This window comes from Periplaneta americana, chromosome 7 (genome assembly GCF_040183065.1).
Source record: "Periplaneta americana isolate PAMFEO1 chromosome 7, P.americana_PAMFEO1_priV1, whole genome shotgun sequence".
Classification (NCBI taxonomy): domain Eukaryota; kingdom Metazoa; phylum Arthropoda; class Insecta; order Blattodea; family Blattidae; genus Periplaneta; species Periplaneta americana.
In genome coordinates, this window is record NC_091123.1 from 32,352,076 (window position 1) to 32,375,034 (window position 22,959).

Genomic DNA, 22,959 nt, shown 5'->3' on the forward strand with positions numbered 1-22,959 from the left:
ATTTAATAAAATCGCCCTTCCATAACTTTACCGTTATTCTTTTATATTTTGAAACCTTAATCCGTTTACCTGCTTTACCGTTGTCTTCATATTGAATGAAACTTCTGCAATCAATAGTATAGTTGAAACGAGAACCAATTAAAAAAACCTCTTTTACCTTCTGGTGCATACCAGACGTTCAATTTCTACGGAAATATAATTTTGAAATGACACGTACAACAATTTTTGTGTAAATAATTAAAATATATGGAGGTTGTAGAGTAAATATATGAGAATCCACAATACCATAAACTGCAGCACTGCAGATTTTGTCACGAAGTTTGCCTCCTGGGGACTGTTTCTCAAAACTCACGGACTAGTAATACTAGTCTGTACAGTAGTAATATTAGTTTATTTTACAAGTCTGTGTTTCTAGAAACTACAAGGGTAAAGTAGTAGTTACCAGTTCACAGACTAGTAATATTGGTCGATTTCACCAGTTCATAAGTGATTCTGTTTCTCAAAATGGTAATCTAGTTGATTATAATAGTATTTAACAGGAATATTCCTACAAGACTCTAAAGACTGGTGATTTCTATATTATCAGTTACCAGTGGCAATCTTTCTCAGATAATCAAAACAAAATATTGTAGTTATTTTTTTAATAAATGTGGTTTAGTGATTTCGATTGAAGTAGTAAAGAAGTTGTTGTGAGAAGAGCTAAAACTATATCGAGAAAGAACAATTATTATTTCTTTACGGGAGCATTGTTTAAATAAAGTGCTGAAAAGCTTGGAGAGTTGTTAAATATAGTGGGACCTGGCATAACAAGACAAACAAATAGAAGTCATGCATTATCAGCAAAGCTTCAAAAACAAATTGCTCTACAAATCGGGATGTTGATTATTTTCCAATGCCATCTGGTTTTTCTGCCCTAGACCAGCAACACATGCAGAATTTGTTTCCTAATAATCTAATACCAATTCATCAACTGCAGTAATTTTTGCTGGCTTTCCTCCTCCACTGCCAGTTCTTCTGACATTGTCAACTTTAGCCTACAAATTAAATACAAAACGACACTAATTTATGAATAGATCAAACGTAAAACTGGAAGAAAAAAAAAACGAATTTTTCAAGTCATAAGTGGCATTCATGTCGCCAGTAGACTCACATGCTATATAATGTGTTCATATTATGATACTGTGAACTTGAATTGGTACTCGTCAAAGTTGCTTTCTTAATGTTGGGCCAATAAGCGTCCCTAACGTATGCATAATCTTTTTTCTGAAGTATCAGTTCCATAGCCTCACTTATTACAAATTTTTTTGTCCAGTCGTTTACTTTATCATTTTTGTTATTATGCTTGAAAACGCACCGAATGATATATCCTTTGAGTCATTAATCATATTGAGTATAGTTAATTTGCTTTCAATTGATGGAATTTCAAGAGAAGAGAGAAGTAAGAACCAAAACACAAACAACTTAGCCTCCTAACCTCAAATAACAATTCCTACCAATGGGTATAAACAAATGAACTCAATGAGCTGACTAATGAAAGAGATCATGTGACTAGTGAAAAATTGTCACAAGTACTAGACTGGTGAAATAGTTTGAGAAACAGAATCTACTAGAGCTGGTGAAATATACTCTGGTAACTAGTAACTGGTGAACTACTAAACTAGTATTTTTGAGAAACAGGCCCCAGGCTGGAATTAAACCACCAATATGATTTAGGACAAGGAAAAAGTTGATAACCAACATTTTCGATACGACCTTCATTAATAAGGAAGTAGGACAGAATAAACCTACAGTTGGGATATCAGCTTCTTCCATTTACTTCGTAACACTGCATATACTGTATTACAGCATCATAAGATAAGGATGAAAAAACTAGACATACCACATTAACATCCGAGTTTAAGTAATTTCGAGATAAATTTAATACAACTAATCATATAAATTAATATATACATTACGCTAACTTCCTTACAAACAGGGTGATCCATTTCTTAATAAAGAGCCATAGCACCGCAGGTGTTAAAAAAGCTTTCCTTCCAGTTAGGGGCACTTACTGCGTTCAAAGCGTTCCACATTGTTGATTAGAGGCATGAGTAATGGTAAGCACCTACGTAATTTGTAATTTATAAACAAATACCTACTTCATTTATAATTTATAAACGAACACAAAAGTCTTGTTCCAAGTACAATCGGATACATTTTTACAAATAAGTAACATAATGCTGTAATCGAGATCGGAACCACGTTCATATATCTCTCTTTCATCCTCACAGTCGTAGGATAGGATACTAGTTCAGTGTAGTTGAATAGTCATGAAACACCCTGTATAATATATTTCAGAACATTACTTTCTTAAAACGACCTTGTTGTAGTTGTCAAGTTACTTTTTTTATCTAATCTCTAATGTCTATTAGTGTACAGCAACTATCTGTGAAGGAAGCCATTGCCATTCTTCTGTGCACTGATATTTGACGATCATCTCTTCCTGTTTACATTGGAACTGGAATACACTTACATACATATTTGTGCCAATACACTCCAATGGTGGAGATTATGTGTTAAGGACAAGGAATGAGACGTTGACCTGAGTGGGGTTGATATACAAACTCACACGCCTTCATGTAAGTACCCTAACGGTTCTGTTTAAGGATTAAATTTTGTGAGCATTCTGTAGGAAATCCTAGTATTCAATATCAATCAAATGATCTTAATCCTCTCCGGCACGCCATGCTGACGAGCTGTGCCAGGTCAACATGATGTGGCATTCAAAAACTATACTCATTTTCAGTATCTGAAAGGACTAAACAGGAAGTGATGTGTTGTCTGCTAGTCAAGGCTCTGTTTCCACATGGTAGCGCGAGATTCTAAGTTTGTTCGGAGCCTCAAGGTTGGCAGAGATATATTCAAAGTACGCGGATGTTATGAAAGGTTTGGATATAATTTAACAGCACCGGTAACAGATGTAAAATTTAACAATAGAAAATTGATCGTTGATGCACAATGTGACATGTAATTCACGTGATCTAGCAGGCTAAGTTTAGCTACATTTTTTTCCGAGATCATATTGCCAATTGATCGCCAACAAGCGTTAGTTTGCACGAAAAACTCAGGGAATTGTTCCGTTCTCTCTCTTTCTCTGTTCTCTAGCACAGTGGTTCCCAAAATTTTGAAGGCACGAACCACTTTTGGGCGAGATTTCAGTTTGCAACTCCCCTCTCACTACCATGCCAGTTCTTGACTTCATTTAAAAAAAAACCTATCACTCAAAACCGGTAGATAAGTGTTCACCAGGAGTACGATTTTAACCAACAGCTTTTTGAGTGCTTTCCGAAAAAAAATCAAAACAATTACGACGGTCACAGATGGATACTCAATCCATTGCGTTCAAATGGCTGAAATTCCAAAAAAAATATGAAGGAAAAATATGATGGAATGTTGAAACCAGGCCATTTTTCGCAGAGCGTTGACTAGTTTTAAATGAAAAGAACACCGCTCTTACATACTTTTATAACATTTGCAACACCTCGTATTCATACAAATTAAGTATCTTGTGACTGCCATCAAAACAAAAGCAAGAAACCTTGAATTTGGAAATGATATCACTGTGTGTATCGAATACTTAGTCCAGATTTGAGAGGCTACATTCTGAAAAACAGGCACAGCTATATTAATTATTTTTACTTTATTATTGCTGAAAGATTTTTTTTAAAATTTACATGTTCAAAACTGTTTAGGTTCCTAAATGCAAAATAAATATATTATGTTAATAAAGTGGTTTTTTTTTTTTTTTTTTTTTTTTGTAAATCATCTCGCGACCCCCTCATCTCTTTACTCGACCTCTCAGGGGGTCGCGACCCACACTTTGGAAACCACTGCTCTAGCATATACTGTACTTTCTTCTCGCCCATAAAACTCCTTGTCGGTACGAAACCTGAAAACCAGCAATCTGTAGTGAAACTGCGAGAGGAGAAGATAGAAAATATCATAAATTGTGAACTATCAGCAGTGTTTTTAGCCAAAACTGGTAACATATAGCATACCAAACACGGTACAATAACTTCACTCCTATAATTAAAAAGCAAATTGGAATGGAAACATGGCGGTTCACCAATGAAAAATGCGTTTAATGTGAAACCTTCTACTGAAAGATGGTAACCTACGTCAGTCGCATCTGTGACTCAGACGTAGAAAGCTAGTCTTCCATCCAGGCGGCCCGAATTCGATTCATGGCCTAATCGTGATGGAAAGAGTTTTCTAGGGGTACTGCCGTTTCCCTCTTTCATTCCACAAAGCCCTTGCAATTGAACAGAAAATATGAGAAAGATAGAAACTGAGACACAATAAGAAAGTGAGAGCGATTTCACTAAATTCTGATGATCTTTGTTTTGTATTTTATGAAGTCGTCCGGTGACGTCGTAACTTTTTGACAGTATCCGGTTATATGCAAATAACCTTATTTGCTCACTAATTAATGCTCGTAGCTTATTCAGTTGCAAGCAGATAACGCAACACTCGACAGATGTCGGCATCGGTAGGTTAGGCATGTGCAGCATCCGGTGGAGATTTTTTGAACTTCGTGTTACGCTACAATGTTACATTTTCTTATCAACTGTACCTCGAACAAGACGTATTCATGTCAAAATACCTTTTCCAGACATACGTAAAAATTAATAACCTTAGGATTCCTTATAGGAGAGAAATTACCCAAAGCAGTTCAGTTTGTAAGGTTTTCTGAGATAGTTCAGTCCGATTCGATAGCCAATGTTTAACCCAGCCTATCCTTATAGTTTTATTTATCTTTATCAGTAGTGCATGAGTGATATGAGGGCATATAACAATCTGCTAGGTCAATTTTGCATCAGTGACACAACACCACGTGTTCAAGACACTGAACGTTTTTGCTATACTGCAATTCGTAGTGTACAGTGACCTAATGCTGAAAAGTAGTGTACCTATGACATTGGCAAAGTACATTGCCAGTTACCTATTAACATCTAGGACAGTGATGTCAAAGCAAGCGCATTTTTCTGACCTTGACGTAGTGCGTGGGCAGCAAGCGCTAAGTATGGAAAGAGGAAGAGTTGTGTATATGAATAAGCAACCTGTTGGATTAAGAAAACAAACTTCAAACGGAACGTGATATTTTATGTCGTTATTTTTATATTGCTTCTTTCTGTTTAATATTATCTATATTGTCTGTAAAACAAAAGTACTAACATTGATTTCTTAATATTGCACTTGTGTTTTAAATCTTAATAACATAATAGAGAGTTAAGAAGGAATATTCACTTAAATTCCATAGTAGTATAATAATATACTGTATTAAGTGGATGAAACACATCATTCATATAGAAAGTGATATTCCAAAGAAAAAGATTGAGTATGACATGATAAGTTGGAATTTATATTGATGGTATCTTTAGCCTTACAAAAGTAATCAATAAACTAATCAAAACAATATTACAGTACAAAGCAAAGTTACCTAGGTACTGTATCTGTTTTAAGTGTAATATTACATAACAAAACTCTTATCGCATTATGCTTTTAAGGTGATATTTGTGAGCAACTTCCTATTATCAGAATATTAAATTATTTTCTCGAAATCTGCTGAAGCTATAGAGCTGACATTTTTACAACACGTGGGCACGTATATTTTGCTTATGATGTAACAGTAGTTGCTTTGTTAATTCATTTCCTTACAAACAATTTCCATGCGAATATTTTCAAAATTTTCAATACACTATCTTCAGTGATACGTATATACGGTATATTAGATTTACGAAAACATTCTGTAAGGCTACTAAATAAATAGGCCTATACCTGAAAATTTCACTTTTCTATACGAAAAGTTGAGAAAATATTTCTTTTGAATAAAAAAATCAAACTTGTGAAAAATGAGCATTAAAATTAAAACTTACATTCTTATAATGCACTTATACTTCTCAGGCAAATCTAAAAATTAACATGGATACAGTTTTAATAAGTTTTCTTCCCTTTATCTATTGAATCAGTGCTGGCCATCCCTGAATATAGCTCGACCAAGCGGCATATACCACCTCTTTCGTCTGTCCTTTCCTTTCCGCTGTAAAGCGCTCAGGCCCTCCTGGGCTCTAAAGCGCGCGCTTGCTCCTGTGGCATCAATTGACATGCCTGATCTAGGACTAAGCATGTACAATTTTATTACTCTAACCATCCTTCTCCTGATCGATTTCGTACTTGGCTTTAGCCTATTTGGGAAAAATTGTAGTAATATGTTCCAATTATGGAGGACACGAGTTACTACATAGCTGCATCATTTCGCATTTAGAACGCGTTACTACATACCTCATTTATGTGCTTGTAGGTTTTGATGAGGTCGACGCTGAGCTTGCGGAGTGGGGCGGTCGCGGGGTCACGGAAGTTGTGGGGTATGCGCGCTTGCATAGCCTGGATGTCCGAGGGCGTCCCCGTGGCCGCCGTGGAGGCCATGGATGCAGCCAGCTGCTCCTCGGCCACCAGTCGCCCATAAAGGGGCGCATGGCGTTGCCGCCCCGCCTCCCCGGCTGAAAAGATAAGCAGAAATTAAAGTTAGCATATGTCATGAACAACATTTAAAGTATTATCAAATAAAAAATATCTGTCTTTAAAGGATGGAAAACAGGTCAAATAAAGGGTGCCGATACGATATTTTTAAGGTGTCATGATAACCTGCAGGATGAATTGAAAGAAACAGAAGACTGGCTAATTAAATGGAGAATACAAGCGAGTGAAAACAAATCAGTTCATGTTACTTTCGGAACCAGAACTGAAAGCTGTCCTCCTGTAACACTGTACAACAAAGAACTTCCTAAAGCAGACGATGTTAAATATTTAGGTATGCACTTAGATCGCCGCTTAACATGGCGAAAACATATTCAAACTAAACGTAAAGAATTAAATTTTAAAACATCAAAAATCTATTGGTTATTGGGACCTAAATCAAAACTGTCATTAGAAAATAAACTTCTTGTTTATAAAGTCATACTAAAACCAATCTGGACATACGGCATCCAACTGTGGGGAACTGCTAGCAACTCAAACATTGAAATACTGCAGAAGTATCAGTCCAAAACTTTACGTTCCATTGTCACTGCACCATGGTATGTACGTAATGATGTCATTCATCATGATTTAAACATTTCAACTGTAAAAGAAGAGATCTCTAAGTTCAGCAAAAAATACCTGCACCGATTAAATCAACATCCGAATCACCATTAATTAAATTTGCTGGATAATAGTCAAACAAAAAGAAGACTTAAAAGTACCAATGCTCTTGACCTTCCATTCATTTTTACTACAACAATTTAAAATATTGTTATTTTTCTTTTGGAGTGTTGTCATGGGATAACATCTCCACTCATGTCATATTCCTTTATAATATTTACTTATTGTCTATTGTAGACAGATTGTAAATGTGGCATAAGTGTTATTTAAAAAAAATAAAGGGTGCCGCAAAGCATCCTCCCTAATTTAAAGTTTAAATAAAAAACAGATGGATCAAAATAAGGAAACTGTATTAATATGAATGGTATCTAAACAGTGGGAAATTTAGGTTTACATGCGTTGCCATAGCGATATCAAATGACATGCGCAAAACAACAAGAATTGAATAGGAAACTTTATTAATATGAATGGTATCTTAACAGTGGTGAATTTTTCATTTTTTGAATAACGTGTCTCTCAAGTGGTGTCCTTCACTATCAATGCATTGTTGAATGCGACTTCGGAAATTCTGCATCACTCTAACTAGCATTTATTCTTCCTGTATTGCATTTCTTAGGTCTGGAAAAAACCTCGGCCGATGTTTGAACACCTCAGCCTTAAGTTGTCTCCATAGAAAAAAACCGCAGGGTGCAAGGTCTGGTGATCGTGCTGGCCAGGGGGCGTCGCCACGTGAAAAAATTAAGCGTCTGGGAAACATCTGTCTCGGGACTTGGAGAGAAATCTCAGCTGTGTGGGAGGTGGCTCCGTCCTGCTGAAACCATACCTGGTCAATCTGCAGCGCATTGAATCTTGGTGCCAAAAAATTGTTGATCATAAAAGAGTACCGCTGAGAGTTTACTGTCACAGTAGCACTATCCTCTTCAAAAAAGTAAGGACCAAGCATCCTGACTCTGCAACCGCGCACCATACAGTAACACGGTCGTTATGTAGAGGTTTTTCATGAAGTTCACGAGGGTTCTGTCCACTCCAATATCGGAAATTTTGATGATTCACGCATGTAAACCTAAATTTCCCACTGTTTAGATACCATTCATATTAATACAGTTTCCTTATTTTGATCCATATGTATTTTATTTAAATTTTAAATTAGGGAGGATGTTTTGCCGCACTCTTTACATACAGAGTGATTCAATAGGATTTACCGTCCCTTACGAAGCTTATTTCCGAAGACATTCTGAGCAAAAAAAGTCATATAAACATTTGTCCTAAACTCAATATTTTCAGAGTTACACTAATTTGAAATTGTTTGTAAAATACCATTATTTTTTTAGTTTTAAGGGTAAAAGAATATCACAGATAAAGAATGAACTATTCAGGAGCATCATTTCTTTAATTAACTAGTATTCTGAAGCAGGAAATATGTTGTGAATTCCATAGTTGTTTCGTATAGTTTTTTCCCCCCCCCCCGATTTTTAACCACAAAATTACATTTTCTTGCGCACTTATCACAACAATTGTTACAAATCACGCCACTCTTGTAAATTCTTTAAGACTGTACATTAGGATACATAATTAAACTGTAAAGAATCAAGTTCCTAAAGTCATATGATTTGTAACAATTTTTTTATAAATGCGTAAGAATGATGTCATTTTTAGTTAAAAATTGAAACATAAAATATATGCAAAACAATTAACACATTTTTAGCTTCAGAACATTAGGCAATTAAAGAAATGACACTTCTGAATAGGTCATTCTCTATTTGTATTATTTTTTAACCCTTAAAACTAAAGAAAAAAGGTATGTTACTAACAACTTCAAATTAGTGTAACTTTGAAAATATTGAGATTAGGGCAAAGGCAAATGTTTAGATATTGTTTGCTCAGAATGTCTTCGGAAATAAGCTCCGTGAGGGACGGTAAATCCTCGTGAATCACTCTGTATATTTTTTGCTTGAAAAATTAGAAAACAAATGAGTTTAACTACAAAATTTCACCCTGTGTTCAGATTTGAATATTGCAACGCTTCTGAATTTATATGCTGACTCAGTTGTCGCGAATCGCCGGGGAAATCAAATCTTTACTGGTTTACTTCGGTTATAAGATAATTTTATATACGAAATGAATGTCTCTAGTAATATGAATAATTTATAAGTCTTAAAACAAAATAATTACATTTCAAATGACACAAAGTTAAGGCAGCACCATAAAATTGCTGCATATCACTCATTTTTAAACCAGACAAAATAAACGATTGATTTGAGGATACTCTATAGAGGAAAATAAATTAAGATATGCGTAAAAAGTAAATATTTTTAGACATAAAAATATGAAAATGTAGAAATTAAATGAAATACTGTAATGCACTGTAGACAGGTCGGGAAAAAAAACTTGGAAGGGCGAGGAAATGATGACTTCAGTAATTTTATCTATCAAAATTTCACATTAACAGGATAGGAATACAATACTTTAACTTTCTGGATGATGATTATGATGATGATAATAATAATAATAATAATAATAATAATAATAATATTGTTAATAGAGTTCGAACTTTGTCCTCCTTACCCATTTTGTTCCCGTACGTGAATTCATATGTTTTCCGCAAATCGATTATTTCAGATCGTATGTCTTACATGCCACCTAAACCTGGAGGTATCGTACCCGGAGAAAATGACAGAATATTCATAGGATCTCTGTAATAACTGCGTGATATTTATATTTTTAAGGAATTGGTTATTATTTATAAGGATTGTGAATAATACGATCGAAAATGAAATAAATGTAATGCAATTTATATGTTGCATTAATAAAATTATTTTTTTTTCTTCATTTCTTTAGTGGTTATAGTCGCCCTCGGTAGCGCAGTTGGTATAGCGCTGGTCTTCTATGCTCGAGGTTGCGAGTTCGATCCTGGCCGAGGTCGATGGCATTTAAGTGTGTTAAATGCGACAGGCTCATGTCAGTAAATTTACTGGCATGTAAAAGAACTCCTGCGGGACAAAAATTCCGGCACACCGGCGACGCTGATATAACCTCTGCAGCTGCGAGCGTTGTTAAATAAGCCATAATTATAAATTTATTGGTTATATACCGTATACAGTACCATATCTCTGTACACGTATTTACAATGGGATTACTGTGTTTGATCTGAATTGGTTTCTTGGGGAGCCGTTAGTATGGGTCTATGATAAGAGAAATAAAATAAAATTCATATCATAAAGTAAGTCTACCGTTTTAGCAAACACAATGTCAATGCAAGCAACTGACGTCACATCACAGTCTAGTATATACAGTCGCGAAGCTCAATACGTAGTAAATATGCAAACATTAGATAGTTGCTCACCACTAGGATCGCTAATATCGCCTCATTACAGGCAATGCAAAATAGTACCATCACAGTCTATTGTTTCTAGCACCCTCAAAACTCAAGCTTCGTGACTGTATATAGTAGACTGTGGTCACATGTTGAAACTTCCCCAACATTTTATTCATTTTACCCTCGATCATAAACGTTTTACGTTAAATCATGCCGTCTGTGAGCATGACGGTGAACCAGGACCTTATGGAGGAAATCGGGAGGGGGAGGAGAATTCCGCCTAAAGGTACTAATGTAACACTAATATAACAACTAGTAGAGAGAGGGAAGTCCGAATTAATACATCCAGAGAAGTTACCATGCAAAGGATTTTATCGTCGTTTTAAAATCCAGCGAACTTCCGATCCAAAGGCCAGCATGGTAACCACTAGACCACCACAAACTACCCGAAAATTAACTGCATACTTTAAGCGAATAATGACCAAAATCACACACGAAAACTGATACAATGATCTGTAATGCTCGATACTTGAAGCTCACCTGTATCTAGGACAAAGAACGAGGTTCGTTTCTGAGGAATACATCACATCTAATTGAACACCTACTAACTGCTCCAACTCTCTTGTTGGCGGAACACGTTTCCTTTCAGGAATATGCTCCGATAGAACAATAACGCGAACTCCCTCGATAGAAGCAATTATCCAGACATCCACTACAAATTTTATTCAATGCTGAAAGAAACACTTCAAGTTGAGTGGTGACACACTTGTTGGCTTTTGCTTGTTAATAATTGTTAGGGACGGCGAGAGCAGTCGATGTGTATCCCTAATGATGAGAGCAACGCAAGGCGAACTATGTATTATTTCAATGGAAGACGCGTGATGAAAGAGGCTTGGTTGAGTTACGCCTCTGACAAAGAAAAGAACGAGTATGCCATGCGTATATGTGATTCTCGTAACTATTCGCAGTCTGCGACAAACAATACTGCCACAGGGCGAGAAATTTCTAGCGTCGTGGGAAATTTTGCCTATTATAAGGGCTGGAGGGGGGAAAAAGGGGGAATTTTTATTTAAAAACGGAAAATTCCGTATCATTTAGCAGTAGCTTAAAAGACAGATATGCTCTGTGTAAAATAATTATTAATTTTATTTTTAATTCATAGCCTTTTGCCCAAGCGCAGGTCTTTCACTGCAAACCCGCATTCTCCAATCTTTCCTATCTTCCGCCTTCCTCTTAGTTTCAGCATACGATCCATATACCTTACTGTTACCTATCGTCTGATTTCTTCTTCTCCGAATTATTTTTCCGTTCACTATTCCTTCTGGTGTATCCTTCAGTAGGCAGTTTCTTCTTAGCCAGTGACCCAGCCAATTCCTTTTCCTGTTCCTGGTTAATTTTAGCATTAGCCTTTCTTCACTCACTCTTTCTAGCACAGCTTCATTTATTATTCTGTCTGTCCATTTCACACGCTCTATTCATTTTCATATCCACATTTCATAAAGCACTTCACTGGTCTCTTTCTTAGTTCTTTTTCTAGAGGTTCCGCAGAAGATGATCCTTTTTCTATTAAAAGCTTCCTTTGCCATTGTTATCGTCCTTTTGATTTCCTGGTAGTAGCCCATGTTACCATTTATAGTACACCCCAAGCAAGCCTATATGAAGTTGCTCACTTGTTCTACTGCCTCATTTCGAATTCGCAAGTTTACCTTCTTTATTTTTCTTCCGATAACCATGGTCCTCGTCTTTTTTTTATTGGGTTATTTTACGACGCTGTATCAACATCTAAGTTATTTAGCGTCTGAATGATATGAAGGTGATAATGCCAGTGAAATGAGTCCGGGGTCCAGCACCGAAAGTTACCCAGCATTTGCTCGTATTGGGTTGAGGGAAAAACCCCGGAAAAAACCTCAACCAGATAACTTGCCCCGACCGGGATTCGAACCCGGGCCACCTGGTTTCGCGGCCAGACGCGCTGACCGTTACTCCACAGGTGTGGAGTCCTCGTCTTGTTTGCATTTATCTTCACTCCATACTGTTCACTGCTGTCATTTAGCTGTAGTAGCATAACCTATCCCTTAATAAATATCATCTTCTCTTCTGCTAACAACGCCAATTATTAATTTATCAGCATTCAAACAATAAAAATAATGACATTATCATTGTTGGAGCAGAAGGCTGGATCAGATGTTTATGCTAATGTAATTTATGTTTTTCCTCGAGTGTGGGTGGTGGGTGTACATATGGAATTTCGGATGTCTCAAAAAGTGCCAAATTTGAAACGCACTTCACGGAGACTACAATAACTACTAGTACATTAATGATTTATTTATAGTTGGGCTTCCTAAGGGAAGTTGGCATTGACGCCTCTGCGATTAAAAAATTTTAGTACAAAAGTTTAGTTCAATATTTCTAGGCTTTTAGTGCTCGGAGTGGAATAAAAATTTCCATGGTTATACAATCAATCATTCTGAATTCAGTGGTATAAAAGACAATTGAGAGGTTTGGGGGGAAAAACCAGGCAGCTCCAATTTTTTTTATAGCTATTTATGCACAGAGGAAAAAAAATACGCTCTATCGTTTGATCGAAGAACCAGGTAGTTCCAAGGATTACATTCACAGTTATAATGCATTTTGGACCTGCCTCTTCTGTACATGCTTATTGTTTGGCGGTAAGGTTTTCTTCATTTTCTCGAAAGCCACTGAATTGGAACTGCCTGGTTCTTCCCCCAAACCCCTCAATTAGTTTCGTACACAAGTGTAAAAGAAAGGCCCTAACCGATAATCTGTTTCCCACTTTGCTAAATGTACCTCATTCTTCAGGTGCACATTACTTGCTACAATCTTCTCATACACCTTATATATTTTTTTACGTTATCAAAAAATGTATATTGTAAATTCTAAAGCAAAATTTAGTTAAATATTTCACTTCCAGTGAAACAGAAAAAATATTGAACTTTGTTTAACATTTTTTGCAATTCTTTTAGGGCATATATTTTTTTATAGTGTTATGTGTGTGATATTCTTAAACACTTAGGTCTACTATGTATAACACAGGATGCAGAAAACACCTTAAAAATTTCATATAAATTGATTCAGTAGTTTCTGAGAAAAATACACTTAAGTTTGAAAAATGTCAACTTACGGAAAACTGCATTTAAAAAAAGAAAGATGAATTACAAGCACCGCCAAATTTAAGGAAATACCTCCCACAATATTTATATTGTTTTAAAGAGCAAGTTTTTTTTTTACTTTTTTTTTTTTTAAACAAAATAAAAGATCGGAGTTTTCACCCCCAACCACTACCTGGTTCTCTTAACAATATGTAAATCGGTTGGGCCAGATCCGTAAGGGCGAGAGGGCGCGGCGAAAATGGCCGTGTTCAGTGACCTCAGAGCGGCTCCGCGGTATGAGTCAGAGCCGATTCCGTCAGTTGTGATTTGAGACACGGACGCGAGGAGTGCTTGTTCTTTACCAAAGACAGCCCTTTCAGTGGATAACAATACGCCAGTAGTTTCCAATAGTAGCGAAAATTTGAAGCAAAATACTACCCCAATTAGCGAAATGCACTAAGAGGAGTGGCTGAGGATACAAAAATTGAGAAAAGGCAACATATTATGTCGGAAGCCGGTTGAAGGCCGCGCGAGAGAGTGGTAATGAAAACAGAGAGAGCTACTGTAGGCCCTAAATATAGGTAACTTTGACATCAAGTGATATTCAGATGATTCTGTGATTCAGAATTTTATAGTTACTGTTTTGTTTTATTCTTAGCAACAGAGAGATTAAATGGAGAACAATCGATTACATTACTTTCAGTAGCACATAGCAGTTGTATCACAGTCTACTATACGAGTATACAGTCACGAAGCTTGAGTTTTGAGGGTGCTAGAAACAATAGACTGTGACGGTACTATTTTGCATTGCCTGTAATGAGGCGATATTAGCGATCCTAGTGGTGAGCAACTATCTAATGTTTGCATATTTACTACGTATTGAGCTTCGCGACTGTATATACTAGACTGTGGTTGTATGTTTAAAATCTTCGCAGCATAGCACAGCTACGCTTCGGAATTTGTTTATAGCCAAAATCAACAAGAACAATGGCAAATGCTGATTCATGACTGATGCATATATTATAATTATTTCACTCGAGTATCGCATCCACTTCACGATAGTCGTCTGTTGGTAACGATGACAGCGAATCTAAACGATTATCTTCAAGAGATTACATATTCTCTAATCTAATAATTCATTAATTTAAAGATATTGTGCACCATACAATAATGACTTATCACGCTAATATATATATATATATATATATATATATATATATATATATATATATATATATATATACACAACGTGGGTGAAAAATCCATGTACTCCTTATGATTATTTAATAATTACTGGTAATATTATTTACTTGGAAATTACAAACTAAATTTTCAACGAATGTATCATAACGATATACACACAAATCCAAATGCCTACATGCCCTTCTTGACATTTTGGAGGATGGCTCATGTGATGATTCGAAACACGTCCATATCATTACGTGCGGTGCATTCCTTTCTGACTCACGCTTCTAATGAGGATTTTCGCCCAGAAGACATTTCTGGCACGTGAACTACGATAAATCGCACATTCATTAGGAAACGGCACCTTTGCGCGAGACACTGCTTTAGGAATTGTTGTATCAAAGCGCGGCATACTGCAACCCAAGCCAAAAGCCAAATGAATACTATTGCCAATCCAACTACCTAATGAAATAACATTGGTAAAAATAAATGTAAGGGATACGAAGACTTCTTGACCACAAAGCTCGGATCACTGCTAGATGCATTCTACTAGTGCACCACGAAGTAAACGTTATTGGCATGTCGCGATACCTATTCCATGTTATGTAGCAAGTCTTTTTTTTTTTTTTTACCAAAGCTGAGTTTCCTATGTGGCGATTGTAATTCCTTTGGCTCCTCCTTCCTTTATTCGTTTCTACACCTAAATCGTAATTTTAATTTATTTTAAACGCGTAGGGCCGTATACATAGACATTCTTAGAGCGGGCTTCCGGTGAATGATTAGCGAACTAACGTTTTTCGTATTCATAAACCAGCGTTAGCGATATGATATATGAATCATGTACAAGTAACCAGTCGATAGCCGGGGCTAGTTTAGCACGCTCGTAGCGCGGGCTAGCGAAATGTCTATAAACAGCACCCATCGAATCTATATTATTCCGCGTAACGATATTTAGTCATGAAGCACCACATTTTCTTCCTTCTGTTTCTTCTTCTTCTTCTTCTTCTTCTTCTTCTTCTTCTTCTTTCTTTTTAAGGGATATACTTTAATATATTTTACAACAATAATCTTTATTGAACACAAAAAATATGTATAGTCTAACTTTCAGTCATTTTTTATTTGTTCTGGAGGCCTGGCTCGGGGCCTGGCAGTGAGGGTGATTGTGGAGTATGGTGAAATGATAATGGTGAGGAAAACCGGGAGAATCCCGGAAAAAAAAAAAACTCGAGCCCGCTTTGTTCACTACAAATCCCTTCGTGACTCAAGACGATGTCACTACGGTGGAAGACAGAAACTAACTACTCCGAGAAGGGCGAGGCTTGCATAGATTTGATGCAACGTTAATCTAACGGCAGGCGCGTCGGCTTTTAACACCGGTAACCCGGGTTCGGATCTCAGTGTCAAAGTGAACTTTGTGATGAACATTGACGGACTTAGATGGTAGGTTTTCATCGATACTTCCTTACTAGAATTCTATAATTTTATTGCTTCCTTGATAATTATATTGGTGCACTGTAGACCACCTCCCATAGTACACCAAGGGCAACGCTATGCCACTGGGAAAAATAATTAAAATAAATTATTTTCGTTTAGATTGATAATGATAATAATAATAGGAACTGAAACGTGTTCTCACTACGCATAATAGACTACATGTTATGTACTTTTTTTAACATCGTCAATACGGTATTTCGTCTTAAGACACATTATTACTGGATCTTACAGTCGCCAAAAGAACATCAAATAATTGCCGGTGCATTTAAACTGCGACACTTCTAAGTCAAATCAGGAACATTAGTAGCCTACCTTAAAAGCAAGGCCTTGAGAATTCCGATGTCGCCTAATTTGAAAACGCACAAGGATACTCTTTGTACATTATCAATACGTCTTGAACACATTTCTGCCGTCTATTTCTGTACCGTCCTCTGACTAGCTTTCCCTTTGAAAATTATTTCCGCCATCGAGCGACTGTATGAAAGACGCGAGTCTCTGCATCGTCTCAAACATTTTCTTTTCAGACTCTGACGAGAACAGACGTAATCTTTTACAAGCATTTTTTCAACGAGACATTAAATGATGTATTAAAAGAATTAAATTTCATTAAGGGTTTCTTGTTTTGACTGAAAAGGGCACCTAAAATATCGGACAATTCACATCTACAATACAAAGATCTTCCTTTATAAATAAAAGCGAAAGGTAAATAGATTCTACTCCATATCTGGTAATAAGTTTAGCCTATTCTATAATGTGGATTTTTAAAGAAATGATGTCAGGTAAAAGATTCAATTTTAATCAAAATTAATACCAGTCGGCGAAAAATCACGTACTTTTCAAAGGGTTGTCCGGTAAGGAAATTTATCCACACATGATGGATACATTGAGGGGTCACTATCCTTCATACGCCACCATAAAAGTTGAATTGTGAAATTTGCGCGAGGAAGAATGGAGATCAAAAGCGGACATCGAATTGGAAGACCTATTTAATATCGATGCCTGCATGACGTGAATTTTGAGCATCGACGAACAGAGTCCAAACGAATGCCACAATAGACTTAAGATGCCGTACGAACTTGTCTTTCACATCGTACATAATGATTTAGGCATGAGAGAATTATTTGCTAACTGTATGCCTAAATGTTTGAACGCTGACAAGAAACGACTTAAGAGTGACAATTTCCAAGTCGCTTATCCACCGTTTGAAGAGGATTCTTCTAACTTTTTGTATCACATGACTACGGACGGAACATGGATTTATCATTACGACCCAGAAAAAGAAAATCGAAAGAATGGAAACTCTCCAGTTTTTGCGCGAAATTTCTGAGGGAGGGGAGCCACCCTCAGAAATTTCGCGCAAAAAAATCAGCAGAAAAGGAAAAAGTCCTAGCATCAGTATTTTTTATTAAATATAACAAGGTAGCCTATCTCAGAAGAGGTTGTTTTAATTTATGGGCCGCCGTGGCTTCCGGGATGGGTCGAGATAGCTTCCAGAAAAAAAAAAAAAAAAAAAAAAAAAAAAAAAAAAAAAAAAAAAAAAAGATTAAAAAATGTTAATTACTTTATAATTATTATTACAATATATTACAACTCTATACAGGGTGAGGCACTTAAAACTACCAACTTAAACATATCTTGTACTATTACCGATATCGACGACCTGTTTTCGCTAGATTTAGGGACACATAATAACAGCTCACAAATCTAACCTAAAGAAAATGAATATTAATCAGAAAAAAAAAACATTTTCAGGACAACGTTTTACTTGCTTTAATGGAACAATAGCAATAAATATAGCAGAAATTAAACTAGATACAATTACAATAGTAATGATTGCCGCACGTTTGTAATGCAAATAGATAACGAAATATCGCTATTAAACATATAGTCTTCTGTGTGATAAAAGAAAACCAATACCAGAAAGTGATGATGCTATTTTGTTTTATTTACTGTATGTTAAGAACTTCCGACTTGGAACAAAGTAAAACTGTGACGGGAGCGTAGGCTATTCCTCTTCGTTATTAACACTAGCCTTCCGGAGAAAAATTGTGAAGAAATGTCCTGATAAAATGTCCAAAGATGTGCTGTTCTTGTAAGAAAATGCACTCGCTAACAAGTCCCTTATTGAGTTTTTAGAACATTTATACATTGACTTTGGTCCTTTAGGCTATCGCCTATTTCCGAAAAAAAAAAATGAAAGGAAAGAAGTTTTCACTAAATGATGGAGTAGTAGGTACCGTGGAAGAGTGGTTGCAGACCACGAGATACATTTCTTTTAAGGATTAGGTCTATAAGTTAACTGCTTTATTGCTAATACGCTAAATGTACGGAGTACAGATTAAAGATTATGCTGAATAAATTAATTTTATTTTTGACACGCAGTAACTTTTACCATGTCAGAACTTATCAAAACCATCTCGTCATCTCATTTGAGGAGCGATGAATTCAGGGGATGGGCCGGGGGGAGAATGTTCTTCCCGACTTCCAGAATGTCCCTCCTCCCCTCCTGAGATTTAAGTCTTATTTACCTAAAAAGCATGAATTACACAATATTTTATTTCAATTTGATATGACTTTTCAGTAAATGAAATAAATTTTATTATGACTATTACACTCTTACTACGTCATACTACTTTTGACCAATAAAACGGTACGAAAGGACGTATTTCAACCAATCATGGCTGCTTATCGCACAATTTTATCGCGTCCCTAGCATTTATTTAATTTTATCGCGTCCCTAGCATTTGTTTAATTTTATCGCGTCCCTAGTATTTGTTTCTTTGTTTGCCAACATTTGAAACTGCGCTGGTCTGGACGTAAAAAAAAAATATATATATATATAATTACAAACCACTCCAGTCGATGCACAGCAGTTTCAAATATGACTCGCATTGGCATTCAAGAACAAGAATTAATAAAAATCACTTATCATACCTATGCATCTTCTGAAATCCGATTTACAAATAAATGAAGAGCACCATTCGGAAATCCTGAATAAGTTGAATACACCATGTAGACCTAAATCAACGAGTTCCACTTCTATTACGCACACGTCCAATATAACATCAATTGAACCACCAACCACATTCAAATTTGAAAATTGTACATTCAATAATTATTCCTTTTAAAATTATTCATGTTTATTTTTTTATGTCATCGTCGTTAATTAAAACTTTTCTAACACTTGTGTATATTAGTTAGGTTATGTTATAGCTTCTGCTATATGATATTATGGATAGTCACGTATCAGAGATTGTTTAATATTAAGATTTATTGAAAATCATCTGTCAAGTGACGTTGATTACTGGGATTCGGATAATTGAATTGGAATGTCTTCTTGACTACTAACATTGCCATCGTGTATAATCATTGTTTTTTTTTTTTTTTTTTTTGAGAAAGACGTTTTGAGAAGTCAATTGAGAGTGTATTCGTTACATTAAATGAAGAAAATTCTCAATGACTTTCAGTGAATTTTAAATCTGTAAACCGGTAATTTCATCTGTGTTACCGTCGTGTATTGTTATTAGTGGTAAGTCAATGAATAAACTGGTTAGACGCGAAATAAAAAAAAAACTGACGGGAAACTAAATATAACTTCTTGTATTTCGATCGTACTTAGGGTGCTGCATTTTGCGAACTGTGAGAAATGCATTAAAGCGAGATATTCATATAGTTTTTGTTTATAATAAGAAGGTACTGGAAGACACGTTCGTCTAATTTAATCGACGAGTAATTACTACTTGTACAAAATGTAGACGTTTTATGTAATACTTAACTTGTGACAATTTTACACAGGGGAGTTCATATACATATGCAGTATGTTTTACATAACAATATTACCATTTTTAAATTAATACCTGATTAACATTCAGTAGTATTTAAAACAAGTACAAACTATTGAAAGCTCTATTTCTTTAACTGACTCCATTCCCTTTTACATAGATGTACTCTGTTGTTAGGTAAGACTTCAATTAATGTTTATTTTGCTGTCGGTTCCACCTCCCCCCCTTTAGAGTACAAATCCACCCCCCCCCCCGCCCGGAGAAAAAGACCTGAATTCAACACTTATCTGAGTAGGAGAACACTGCAAATTAATTAATTTTAAGTTATAGTTTATTATTATTGTTATCCAAATATTGAAACCCTATTTTACCTTTGGTATATTAGGGTTGTGAAATACATTATGTAGAGATAATACACAATTTTAAAGAAGTAGTAGTAGGCATGAGTCATAGTTACAATATAAATACACTATAGTTTGACAAATTAAACTATGAGTAATGTAATTCCCAGCATGGTAAAGGAGCTGAATTGTCTCAAAAATCGTAAAACGTAGGCCTATAGGCCTAATGAGAGTAGGGAATGAATGAACCAACTAAACAAATAAGTAAAATAAATAAATAAACCCTTGGCCCGATTTCTTCAGCCTTTGTTAAAATGCACCTAACATAGCGTTAATTAACTGTAAGTTAAAAGAATAAAATGCTGTTAAAATACTGTGTTTCTTCAACTTTATATTTCATATTTTAACAGTCTGTTTGTTAACTCTGTTAAGACCAGAGTTTCTCCAGTGTAACCATAACCTATAACCAAGTACAGGCTCAATACTGTTTTCTGAACTCTGACAATTTGCGATTCTCGTTCGTTTCCGTTGCAGGATACAAGTCTTGCTATTCTCTTAGGTTTGATTTATGCTTCTTTCCGTCGCCTGTATCACAGTAACGTGGAGTGGCGAATTGGTATTGCTGTTGTGAACCAGAAAACATTGAAACAAAAAGAAATAGTGGACTGATTTCCCTTCGTTCGAGAGAAGCCTTCTGCTGAAAATAATTTCGCAGTATGAACCAATTATTGAGAATAAACAAACAAACGGATCTACGTTGAAAGCGAAAAGTGAGGCTTGGCAGAAAATAGCGTATTGTTTGAACTTCTGTTCTGTCAAATCACTGAAATCATGCGCTCTGTTTATGTATTCATGGACATCATTTTCTAAATAATCAAGATATAAAAGTTCAGCATCTAACGCATCAGACATATTGAACACTTCTATGCTGACATAGAGTAAAATAATTTAACTGCATGAAATTGGACAGTTAAATTAACATGGGTTTTAACAGTCTGTTAGTACTAACAGTTAAAATGGAATAACACACTATTATAATTTAACAGAGGTTGAAGAAACCGGGCCATTGTCTTATTACTGATTTTCCAGTTTGGGATGGAACTTCACTCGTCAGGTAAAACGTTCCACCTTCCGATGAATTTAATATGCAGAATTCGAATTATTTGTATTATTTACCCCACGAAGATTTCAGTGAAGACAGAAAATGGCAAGTGGAATCTGACTTAATCGAAATGTTTGAAATTGCACCAATTTTTCTGAAGTCTCGAACTATTACAAAATGCTGCAATATTGTGCAATTGTTTACCTTTAAAGTGAAACTAAGGAAGTAGTACATCATATAGATTAGGAGCATTTTACAAAACATGAAGTTTGGTATCACTCGTTACGTAAACGTCATTCGATACGACAACATCGTCCTCTATTCTCTATCGCTTATCAGCTGTCGTCTGACTCACAGCCAGACAGTGCCTTGCTGTCACTCAGTTTGACCTTTGACCTGGCGCCACACTCAGGCACAATTTCCTTCACGATCAGCCGCCAAGTTTTCCGCAAATAGAGATTATCACACTGTTACAATTAGTTAAATCAATTTTTATCTCTCTTCAAAGATTTCCGTAACATAGACAATAATCATTATTGCATGACATTACTAAGCAGATTTCGTAGCTGAAGTAGTGCCAACTGTACGATATAATAAGAGAAAGAAATCTGATGCTGCATACAATTGATTTCGAGATTTTCGCAGAGATGCACATTTCTAGCACTCCCTGTAACGAAAAAAGGACTAGATTTGTAGATTTATACACAAATAAGAAACGCAATAGTAGTGTATCCGCTAGGTCGTCTTGAATACGAAGTAAAGTATGCAATGACGCGATTTAGTAATTCCTGTTTCATATACAAATTTCACCATTTTAATACATAGTTAAGGTTCCCATACGTCCCTTAAAATAAGGAACGTCCCTTTTTTGCTAATTTATTTAGAAACTAGCCGTACCCGTGCGCTCCGCTGCACCCGTTAGAAATAAATATAAAGTAATTACATAATTAAAATAGGACGTTTGATCCAGGGAACATTCGTGTTTGATATAAGGATAAATCGTTTAATATGTTACTTTTAAATTGCATCCAAATAATTAAAATGCGATTATATTATATTATATCAGAAGTTACTGTAATAACATTATAGCATTATGTCCATCTACAGAAACTACACTTTCCAATGGTGAAATAATAATTAATTATACAAATCGGTTACTTTAGCTTCCGATATTACTTCATACAAACACAGAAACATTCTCTGTAGGCTATCTTTCATAGCTTTCGATTGTTGCTGTCCATGGCCCCTTATAGACGAAGTCATTTGTTTTTTAATTCATTACACGGCCTTAGATGGCAGTTATTTTAATTTTAAAACTCATTAATCTCATTAAATATCAGTCCTATCAAAATTTTTCAAGGAATAAAACTTATCGGAAATTATTTTTAAAGAAACTTTTGTTATGTAACATTTTTCACAAAAATCAATAATAAGCGAGATATTTCGATTT

General features: G+C 35.6%; 1 protein-coding gene across 5 annotated transcripts in view; it reads right to left on the reverse strand.

Annotated features, from left to right (window-relative positions):
* The window catches only part of mnb (minibrain), a 401,856-nt gene that overhangs the window by 96,523 nt on the left and 282,374 nt on the right, over window positions 1-22,959 (reverse strand). For all 5 annotated transcript variants that reach the window (XR_011332949.1, XM_069830562.1, XM_069830561.1 and 2 more), the window contains exon 2: window positions 6,322-6,539. Coding sequence is in view for 4 of the 5 variants with exons in the window: in XM_069830562.1 (XP_069686663.1) it covers window positions 6,322-6,539 (218 nt within the window). In the remaining variant the exon portion in view is untranslated. The remainder of the gene's footprint in view (window positions 1-6,321; window positions 6,540-22,959) is intronic.